The sequence below is a fragment of the Calidris pugnax genome, unplaced genomic scaffold (genome assembly GCF_001431845.1).
Source record: "Calidris pugnax isolate Ruff unplaced genomic scaffold, ASM143184v1 scaffold134, whole genome shotgun sequence".
In the NCBI taxonomy this organism is placed as follows: domain Eukaryota; kingdom Metazoa; phylum Chordata; class Aves; order Charadriiformes; family Scolopacidae; genus Calidris; species Calidris pugnax.
Window position 1 is genome coordinate 421,026 of NW_015090873.1, and position 10,566 is coordinate 431,591.

The 10,566-nt window shown below is 49.6% G+C and overlaps 1 protein-coding gene and 1 long non-coding RNA gene across 5 annotated transcripts in view; one reads left to right on the forward strand and one right to left on the reverse strand.

The window, feature by feature from the left end:
• MEGF11 (multiple EGF-like-domains 11) overlaps positions 1 to 8,433 on the forward strand; it is a 291,887-nt gene extending 283,454 nt beyond the window's left edge. Inside the window, exons 25-26 of the mRNA XM_014946132.1 lie at positions 5,744 to 5,950; positions 6,453 to 8,433. Coding sequence (XP_014801618.1) covers positions 5,744 to 5,950; positions 6,453 to 6,613 — 368 coding nt within the window. The 3' untranslated portion in view covers positions 6,614 to 8,433. The remainder of the gene's footprint in view (positions 1 to 5,743; positions 5,951 to 6,452) is intronic.
• LOC106890363 lies at positions 174 to 4,599 on the reverse strand. Of its 4 annotated transcripts, none has more exons than XR_001412505.1 (5): positions 4,089 to 4,599; positions 3,886 to 3,989; positions 2,008 to 2,141; positions 1,787 to 1,898; positions 174 to 903 (listed from the first exon to the last, which is right to left on the reverse strand). It is a non-coding gene; the product is annotated as an uncharacterized LOC106890363 (long non-coding RNA). The 4 variants fall into 4 exon arrangements; XR_001412507.1 differs by having other exon boundaries at positions 3,882 to 3,989; XR_001412504.1 differs by having other exon boundaries at positions 3,886 to 4,599.
• Positions 8,434 to 10,566: the final 2,133 nt, after the last annotated feature.

Genomic DNA, 10,566 nt, shown 5'->3' on the forward strand with positions numbered 1-10,566 from the left:
AAGGAAACCAATAACCCTTCACCAACTCTTTCTCCATAAAGGTAAATTTAACATATGAAAAGGGTCATGTATGTATATTTGACTTAATCCACTAGTTCCAGCTACTTCAATGATTCTCTTATTCAGAGAAAAAATCTTATTATAGTATAGCCAGTTGTTCTCTTTACACGTATATTTGACTCAATCCATTAGTTCCAGCTACTTCAATGATTCTCTCATTCAGAGAAAAAAATATTATAGTATAGCCAGTTGTTCTCTTTACATGGAACTATTAATTTCAAGATTAGTTTAAAATAAATGACTGTGTTTACAAAGTTAAAAAGCGGCTTTGAACACACACAGTAGGAATTGCCATCCACAGACACGGTCCCACAGAGAGCAGGGCACCAGCGGGAACGAGAGAAAATGAATTACAATAACAACAAACTGTGAAATGTGTTTGCTGCTGCTGCTGCTGCATATTTTGTGTATTATTTAGGATCTGAGCCATTTTCTTTTCATGTTTATCTCCTTATGAATTGAAAAAAAAGTCAGGGCTAGAAGCCAGGTCAGGAAAGCTGAGATGCTCTTTGTGGCCACTCGGCTGTCGCAGGCAGGCACGGCTGGTGCTGGGGACACAGAACACCCCCCGATGTCCAGGGGGTTTTTGGTAGCTAACCTGCAGGGAGTTGGCAGCTGAGATTTCTCAGGAGCATCTGCCTTCGGATGGCTACATGCTTCCCACAGTGCAGCCTGAAGGTCAGTGTCTGGGTTGGGGCAGCCCCGGGGCTGTGCCAGCAGCGTGGGCGCGCTCGGTCCCAGCTGAGCCCGTGCCAGGAGGAGCTGGGCGACCTGCCCGATGCTCAGTGCACAGCTCTCCTCACCCTGACGGGTCTTGCGTTGGCCCTAATGAGCCACATTCATCTGAAAGATGGAGAGGAAGCATCTACTAAGCCAGGTCATTCAGATAAAAGAAACTCCCAGTCCCAAACAATTGGATTCTGTCAGCAAAAAGACTTGGCAGGCGGGTGCTCTGTGTTTATATACTTTTATGCACTTTGAAGATGATGTCTTTTCCCACCAGTACCCGTTAGGTCTGGCTGGAGGAAGCCTGCCCAGCAGCTGAAAATGGTGTTTGGTGCTCCCGACCCCACCCCACGCACTGCTGGAAGGGGACATGGGTATCCCGTGGCTTGAGGCTGAGTTTGTGATGGACCTGGTCCACCACCCGCTTCCCCCAGTTCTCCTCTGAGGAGACCAGAGCCCCCAGCCCCACAGTTCCCCACTGGCCTGGCAGGAGGCTGTCCCCAGAGGAGTGCAGCCAGGAGAGGGATGTCCCTTTTGCAACCTGGCACTAGAAATGTGGTGGCCGTGCTGCCAGTGGAGGCCCAGGGGGCTGGGCATGGCCAGTTTGTGTTTGCCAGAGTCACCCACAGACCAGCCCAGCTCACGCCGAGGTGTCTGGCAGCTCCTTGTGCTGGAAAAGCAGCAGGACCCCTGGGGACAGCGAGGGGCTGGATGCCATGATGCCAGCTCTGAGCCCTGTGGCATGTGGTGGCAGTGGTTGAACAGCCACAAGGTGTCCAGAGCAGTTTCTTTCCTGTGCAGGGTGGTCAGTGATACCATTTCCAAGCTTTTCCTTGCAGCTAAGCCCTTCTCTATATTTTTTTAGGGGGTTTTATTGAAAGAATGGTGATGTACTGGTGGAATAATAGGACCGCAGGCACTAATATTTTAAGGCAAAAATCACTACCCTTTGCACGACGGCCAGCAAAGTCCCAGCAGTTAGAAACACTGATGCACTTACCTCAGGGCCCTGGGGCTTGGCTTAGCGTGGTTCAGGTGTTTGTTGTACAGGAACGTGTCCCCACAAGTGTCTGTCACACTCGGAGAAGCAGCAGTAAGGGATGGCTGGGTGACTGTCCCGGCAGCAGGAAGGTTAGCCAGGTTAATGGAAGCAGCCAGAAAGGCACGCTACGCTGAACAGCACCCATAAATATGATTAAATAGTAGGAGAGCGTGTTTTACCTGTGTACATCATATTTCCTCAGCACTTCCAACGTGGCAGTAAGGCACCGAGGCTTGTCATTAGTATGCCAGAGGATATTTAGGGCAAAAGAGAGGAACCTGGTCTGTGGGAGGGACAAGTACATTTCCAGTCCCTGGGAACAAAAATAAACCCTCCTTCAAAGGTCTGGTGATTGGTATCCAGGCAACACAGAAGACAGGGGCTTCAAAATTAGAGCATATTCCCCATATTTCTCCAGCGTGTCCGGGTGATGGGGCGCTTGTGGTGGCAGTGCCACTGCACGGGGTTGGCCTCTGCCCCTCCAGGAAAGGGTACCACGGGAGGACGCCGAGACGGCATCTCCAGAGCTCACACGTGGCCTGGGGTGGGGGGATGAATGGGCTGAGAATCCCTAAATAGGTTTGTTCTGGGTGAAATTAATTCACGAAATGAGATTTGACAAATTGATGCCAGGCTTTTTTAATTATCCCCAAATTACCTTAATAACAGAGCAACTCAGATGCTTCCACATCCTTTAGAGTTAAATTCTCCGTGATCCTGCGCATAATGTGTCTTGTGGGGGCTAATGGCTCCCTGGTGACACACGTTACCAAACAGACCCTGCTGCTCCCGAATTTATCCTGTATCCGGAGCGCAGGGGCTAATCCCTCACTAGACACAGAGTTCCCTTTTACGTCAGCGGGAGTTGGCTCCTTGGCCATGCTCTTTCTCAATATCTGCTGGGAAAAGGCAATTCCCAGGAGAGGCCAGATGAGCCCAGATTGCCCAAGTGGCTTTTTGTTGGACTTTCCTGCAATGGGTGTGAAAAGGGAAGGGCTGGTGCTGCGGCTCCAGCCTGAGGGACACCAGCCTGGGGGTAGTGTCAGCCCCAGCAGTTGTACAGGTGAATTTTAGCTCAGGAAGATAAAAGGAGCTGAGCTGGACTTAGTGAAATACACCACGTGCTGGGATTTCTGCCTCCGCCAGCCCCAGGTGCCCACTTCCATAAACAACCCAGCACTGAGCTACTCACCCATGTGCTACAGCACCGCAGGAGCAGGACTTGGCACTCTTCCCCTTTTTCAGTCTTTTAGAATCTACATTTTTATGAACCTACTGTGTGCTACAGCACCGCGGGAGCAGGACTTGGCACTCTTCCCCCTTTTCAGTCTTTTATAATCTACATTTTTATGAACCTAACCCCAAGTCTGGTTTGCTCTGTTCCCTCCCAGCACAGGGAGTGCTTGGCGGGGGGCTCTCGGGGCGCTGGCACCTGGAGCTCGCTTTATCCCCCTCGCAGGGTCCAAAAGCTGCAGGCTCCTCTTCACGCTGCCCACTTTGGTGACCTCCTGCCTTTCACCCCCAACAGCATCAGCTCAGCAGCACAGCTTGAGGTAGAGGAGAAGTTTGCATCAGTCCTCCTCTCCTCTTGCCCTAAAATGTAGAGCTGGCTTATCAAAGGCTGCCCAGGCTCTCCTAACGAGCACTGCATACCCCCAGTAGCCACCTGAAGCTGCAACAGGTGGAGCTGAGCGCTTTTTTGCCTAAGAATGAAATAAAAGCCTCAGGGCTGAGTCTCTGCCCCTCATTTGGGCCATGTCCCTGGAGTGGTGGGTGCTCCTGCACCAGCACCAGCTCAGGCAGCACTGGGAGCTTCCAGCTCCTTGCCCACATGAGCCAGTTCACCCGTGTCCAACCTTCCCAGCAACTGAAGAGTGGGGCCCAGGCCACACAGCACAGGTATTTTTAGCCTAAATATTTTTCATTTTATGATAGGATTTGTTCGTCTCTGTCTATTGTCTCCTTACCTTTATGCACTAACAGATCCTACACTGCAGGAACCTTAATTTAACTCATCTACACAGCAAAAGCTAACAATATTGGGCTCACTCACGTACAAAAGCCTCTGGTCTCACGGGGTTGCTCCATCGCTCGTTAGAAGGAGAGGAGGGAACAGCTTTTCACTGACTGGGCTGGGGCTGGCAAAGCTGGAGGCCAAACCCTGCAGTGGGGGAATAGTTGTGTTGCTTTGGTTCCTGTCTCCTGTGAGGTACCAAAACAGACATGTTTCACTCTGAAGCAAAGGCATTGTTAAGCTCACCCAGGCTGAAGTCAGACCAGGAGTTTCTCAATTTGATTACTAAACAAAGGTTGCACTGGTGTGGGGGCCTCTGCCAGCCCTGATGGTCCCAGCAGGGTCCAGCTGGTTTGCTTTGCAGTAGAGCTTCCCACCAAGCTGGTTTCACCAACCCTGAGAGCTGAAGCCTCTTGGGTTTTGCTGGTGTCACTGGAATTGGAGCAGAGAAAGGCAATAGCTCCCTGACAGCCGCAGGGCAGGACCCAACACCTTGCTCAGGGCACCCTCCCCGTGCCATCCCCCAGCTGAGCCAAGAGGAAGGGCACCAGAGTTGGGGACAGATGGGGACACACATGGAGACACAGCCCCCGAGCTGCTGGAGGGAGCGTGGCACCACAGAGCAGAGCAGACCCGAGCAGTGAGTTGGCAGGACGGGGCAGACAGGCAGAGAGGCGAGGGTTGTAACGGAGAAGCGATATCTTGTTGTCTGTCTATTTCTTAACCTGAATTTCTCTTTTTGTCTCCCATACTAGACAGCGGGGGCAGCTGGGATTGCAGCTATTTTGCAAGTCCCGCTATTTCACCGGGAGTATTTCATATATACCAGGATCTGCCTTTGTACTGTAACCCAGCACAAGAAAATGCCTCATCTTTCATTGCATCGCTCTAATTCTAAATTAATGGCACTGCCCAGCAGGATGCACACAGCAGCAATGGCACGTTCTTGAATGTCAATGTTAAGACCTATTTATTCTCTATTTTTCTTTTTTTATTTTCTTTATTTTTAAAGCAAGACTGGCACTGTACCTTGCAGCAGGCTGGCATTCCCCAGCCAGGGTGACCGACAGGGGAGACCGGTGGTTACAGCTCTCACGCCAACCTTGTTCTCCCCACGTAGCGCCTCCTCCGTCACCATCTCCAGTTTTCTCCAGCCTGGAGGAGAGGAGCAGTAGATTTCTACAGCAATGGGGAAAAAAATAACAAAGCAGAGCAAAAGTGAGGCTCAGATGGAGGCTTGTCCTCCCCCCCCCTGCGGAAACCCAAGCGCTCCCCACCAGCAGGAGCAGCCTCCTCCCAGTCTTAACGGCAGAGGGAATGTGAAGAAGTGGGTTTCTCCTGGTGCTGGATGGCCCCAGAAATGGGAGCTCTCGGGGGACACACGCTGCACTGCTGCAGTTCTTCACCTGCTGGAAATGTTTTGCTTTCAAACATACGGCATTTGATGTTGACCAAAGCCCCCAGGACACTAGCCCTCTAGCTGGCCCAGCAGGACAAGTATCAGCAGAAGGTCCTGCCTGCAGAGCCCATCTGCCACCACGGGGCTGCGGTGGGGCAGGATTCAAATGTAGCTCCTTAGGATTTAGGGGGGAGGAAGGGAAAGGATTGCCACCTCCGATTAAACATTGCAGTAAATGACAACTAGAACCTTTTACAGGAAAACCTTCGGTATCAAGCAGGTTTTTCTTTCTTTCCTGGTAGTGAGTTGTGGATGCAATGGTCTGGACACACCCAGAGCACAAGCGTCGGGTGTCTGTGCTGGATGCTTCAAGGATCTTCCTTACCCCTTTGCCCCCTTGTCATCCCCTTTCCCCCCTCCCCCACTTCCTGCAGAGGTTCAGTTGTAATTAACCCAAGCACGCTAACAACTCTAACGCACCCACTCCCTTCTTGTTTTGCAGATTATATGAAAGAATCTGTGTGCAGCTCCAGCACTTGTTCCCTCAACAGCAGTGAAAACCCATACGCCACCATTAAAGACCCCCCCATTTTAACATGCAAACACTCCGAGAGCAGCTACGTGGAAATGAAATCACCTGGTCACAGAGAGTCCCCATATTCAGAAATGCCAACTTCATCCACAGCCAATAAAAACATCTATGAAGTTGGTAAGTGGGGGCGGGTGGCAGAAGGTTGAGTCCAACCCAGTGGGTGTTTTTATTAGAGATGCTGATTTTCCTTCTTTTCCAGACACATGGACTTGGCAGGGTGCAGGGAGGTGCTGGCTGGGAGAAGCTCAGCATTAGTGTGTTGGTTTGGGGAGCTAAGTCCCAGGTGTTGGTGGATGTGAGCATGGTAGAGCACCAAACTGCTCCTCCAGCCCAGGTGCAGGAGAGCTGCAGTTTGCTATGGTTTTGTTTTAAACTACTGCAAGATTTTAACAGCGTGGAGGTGTTGATCATTTGAAGACATTATCTGCAGGGCTTTGGGAACTGCCTGCCCTTGGATCCGTTTGGTGGTTTTCTCCCTGGTCTGCCCCCAGTAAAGCTGCGAGGGGAAGAGCTGCTTTGGGAAGCTGATGTTCTGGGATTGTGACAAAATACACGAGCAGAGTAAGTCACTCTGGGAGCACCACTACTTACCATAACCTGCTTTTCCTTGCTTCCCCAGAGCCCACTGTCAGCGTGGTCCAAGACGCCCGCGGTCGGAGTGCCAGTTACCTCCAAAATCCATACGACCTGCCTAGGAACAGCCACATTCCTAGTCACTACGACCTCCTCCCCGTAAGGCACAGCCCGACGCACGGGCCCTCTTGGGACAAGCAGTCTTAAAGGGATGAACTTCCCTGCTGCAGGGTGCTGCCAACACAGACTCTGAGGAAGCAAAAAGAGAAGACAATCCTTTTCTGCGCTGCAGGACGCTGACGGGACTTCAGGCTGTCTTACACAAGGACCTAACGTAACACATCAGCTTGGGCCAACTGCTGCTGCATGATGTTATTTATAAAAACATTTTTATATGGGTAACAGGAACTAAGGAGAACCTCCTCCACGTGTGACTGGAGTCCGTCACCCCAAGAAGGTGTCTTACTTGCTCCAGGCAAAAACTCTCCGTGGTGTGTGTTCTAACCCTGGCTTTGCTGTAAAATAAAACACAAAAACATGCTAAGTAGAAGGACTTAGAGATGTACATTTCTGCCAACTGCATCAAGGAACCTTTTATTGTTAGGAACAAGGTGACTAGGAATACACTGGAATATATTTTACATCTTTGTCATGGAAATGGACATTTTTTCTGACCGAAAGCAGGGAAGCTTGTCATTTCACTGTCTGGAAACCTCATTTACTGCCATCACCCCGTGCAACCTGTGCTTGATCATGCTTGGTAATTAGCACTGAATTGTTCATCTTTATATTCAGGACCAGGGTATCTGAGTTGAGGAATATTAACACAGACACATTCTGTGCAGTTTTTAAAAATGTAACATCTTGGCAAATGTCCACTGATCTTTGCTAATGACTTGAGATTCAACAAAGAGTCTCACTCCCAGCTCACCACACTTTTAACAAGCTATAAAATACTTGGATTGGCACAGATGGGCTTTGATTTTCCTTATACAGCTTCTATTTTATTAGATAAACCCACCAGATTTGTCAGAGGGTGTAAACTGATGCACCTTGGGGCAGGTAACCCCTGGTTTGGTTTCCTTTCCTACAGCTGAGACACGGCACCTTCCTGAGAGCATCTTTACAAACCATCTCATCATGCTCCGCTGAACCACGCGCCATCGAGGACACCCTTTAATTTGACGTGCATTACCATGTAGTGCAACTTTATCCATTGATGATCCTACCTTGAAATGTCATTAAATTGAGCTGAAACTGGATTTTTTCTTTTTCAGCAGCGCTTTGTGAAGTAATTACCAAGGGGTTGGCCCACGGTAAAGCTTTGGACTAAGCCACCATGATTACTAGTTTTTTTTTTGTAATCTTTATTGACCTAGAAAGTAGAATACTTGCCGTTAAGCAGTTCCTTGTAGATTTTGAGCATGAACTAGTATTGATTCTAAGTATGTAAGTTTATTAGGCAAACGTGGAAGTAGCAAGTGGATTGCCTCTTAAATATATATAAAAAAAAGAAAATAATTCTGTTGCACATTCGCCAGTCTGATGGAAGTAGAAGAGACCAAAACCAGCACCAATCAGTTTGCTCAAAGCATGATCCCTCCCATAACCTGCTGGTGGAGGGCACTGGTAAGAGGAGCCCGTCCAGCTGGGTGGCAGCAGCTCCATCCCAGCTCCCAGTCACAGCCGGCGTCGGATCGCTCGGAGCAGCCTGGGGGGGCTCAGCCTGTGTCCCCACAGATGGGCTCAACCCTCACCTTGGGGATGGAAGCCCCTGGCAGGGTGGTACCAAGCCACTGGCAGCCCCTGTGGCACCTGGGGCTCCCATCAGGGTGTGGGGAGCCCCAGTGACGCGCTGCTGGAGGAGCCAGGACCCTGCTGGGGGTGGGGGGGTGGTGTCTGGTTGGCTCTGAACCCCTCTGTGCAAACCAAGCGTTTTGGGGTGAGACAGCTGAGCCCAGAGACACCCCCCCAGGGCTCCAGATGCTCGTGTTGCAGGACGATGCCTACGTAGTTCCGTGAATGCTGCATGTCTGCATGGGGGCAACGGCAGGACGATGCCTACGTAGTTCTGTGAATGCTGCATGTCTGCATGGGGGCAACGACCCATCAGCAATAGCAATTTTATTTTCCAGGAAAGCCTTATTTGAGATGCAAGCAGGCAATGACTTTGTAGGGCCAGTACAAATAATATTTTACGTATGTGAAAGACTTACCTCAAAAACATCAAGAGAAAGGCAGCTGGATAAGGAATCCTCTTGTTAGAGACCTACCTTGACACCCAGCACAAGCATCCTCAGCTGCCGCCCGGACCGACGTCGGTGTGAGTGTCGCTGTAAAGTTTGTGATGAGACTCCAGAGAGCACAGATGTGCTCAGTTGGTTTTGGGTTTGTTTTTTTTTCAAAGCTGAATTTTCAAACCAAATGCAAGGATGTGCATAGAGCTTAACAGAAAAAAAAAAAGAAAAAAAACCCCCACAAAAAAACAAACAAAGAAAACCAACAAAAAAGTACCTTCTTGTATATTAGCATTAGCTTAGGATATAGGCACCAAAATGGCAATACTTTTTTAAGGCAAGACAGATTTGTAATATATTTGTTCACTGTGCAAAGGTATTCTACCTTGTACAAAATAAATGGAATTTCTCTCAGTGTGTATTTCTCAAACCTCCTCATTTGCAGCCTAAAAGTTGCAGCCCCGTGTTCAGGTCCGAATTCTCCAGGTGATGGGGCTGGTCAGGAAGGGGCTGCCCCCCCAAGGAAAAATCCACACAGGCATCAGGCTTACAGGCCAGAGGTTGTAGAATTTCTCAGAAAACACAAATCTGTAACTCAGACTGCAATTTGGAGTTAATTTTGAGCAAGGCCCAGCTTTAAAACCAAACATACCTGGCTCTGTAGGGATCTGTCTCACAGCTCCTGCGGTAGCTCCGGTCCCCCAGCAGTTCAACCTGAGCGAGAGACCCCGGCGATGCACAAACCCAGCTGGGGATGCTCCCGTGCACCCACAAAGAGCAACCTGGGGCGAGTGCTTCTCAGTGTGTGTCGTGGTTGTGCCTTTCCACGGGCACTGGAGGACACGGGCCACCCTGCTGTGCCCGGCAGTGAGGAGGCAGGACACGTGGCAGGTTCCACAGCGGCCCCAGGCAGCCTCATCGATAAAGCAGGAGCAGAGATTTGGAGCAGAAACACCTTCAGAACGAGTGACTCCCCGGCGAGGCAGCAGACTGCTACACGTTGAAGCTTTTCCAGTATTTGTGCTTCATATTTCTAAAAATCTTGTTAACTAAAGGCCAGCATGTAATCTCCTTATTTCACAAGCCACACTCAATAAGCTAATTAAGACTGGAAATTCATCAGGTTGGAACTGATAGAAAAAGTAATTCTAGCTTAATAAAAATGTCTTTAAATCAGAACAACTCCACATCCTTTCTGCTCAAGAGTCAGAAGCTCAACTCTCATCAAACACAAGAACCGCCGGTGCTCACCAAACAGCTCCGTAATTGTTAAGATTGAAACTTTCAAATATGCAAATGACAGCAAAAGCTTTTGGCGAGTAAAGCCAATTTTGCAGCGTTATACAGAGTTCCCAGAAACTCAGAAAGCTCATTTTGGAGCCCAAAAGCAGCATCTGTTAATAATCAGAGAAGAGACACTTCAGTGCAGAAGTGATGCTGGGTACAGAAGAGGATGATTAATCGGCAGCTGAAGGGGGACAACGTGTGGCTGGGGCCTGTTCAGGTGGAATAAGGCCCTGCAGTGTCTCTCCCAAAGCACTTTGTTAAACACCTTCTTGTCCCAGGAGTGTCACCCAGCCCGGGGCCGGCCGGCATCGCTGCCAGGGCAGGAAAAAGCAGCACAAAAGCCACAGGACACGAGGCAAGGGCTTTGATAGGTAAGAAGTGACATCTCCGTACATACCACTGGATTTTGCTCTAGAAGCTCATGAAGGCCTTACAAACTATTGGGTGAAACTTTTATGTCCCAAGTCACAAGCACTCCAGAAGTACAAAATCAGTTTTTGCAAAGCATTTCTAAGGCCTGTTTTAGTATTATCAAAGTTGGGGGGGGACGGGAACAACACAAAAAGAGTTTTTACTTTGTTTACCAGCACAAGCAGCAGCCAGCTTATGTCCCAAGTCATAAGCACTTCAGAAGTA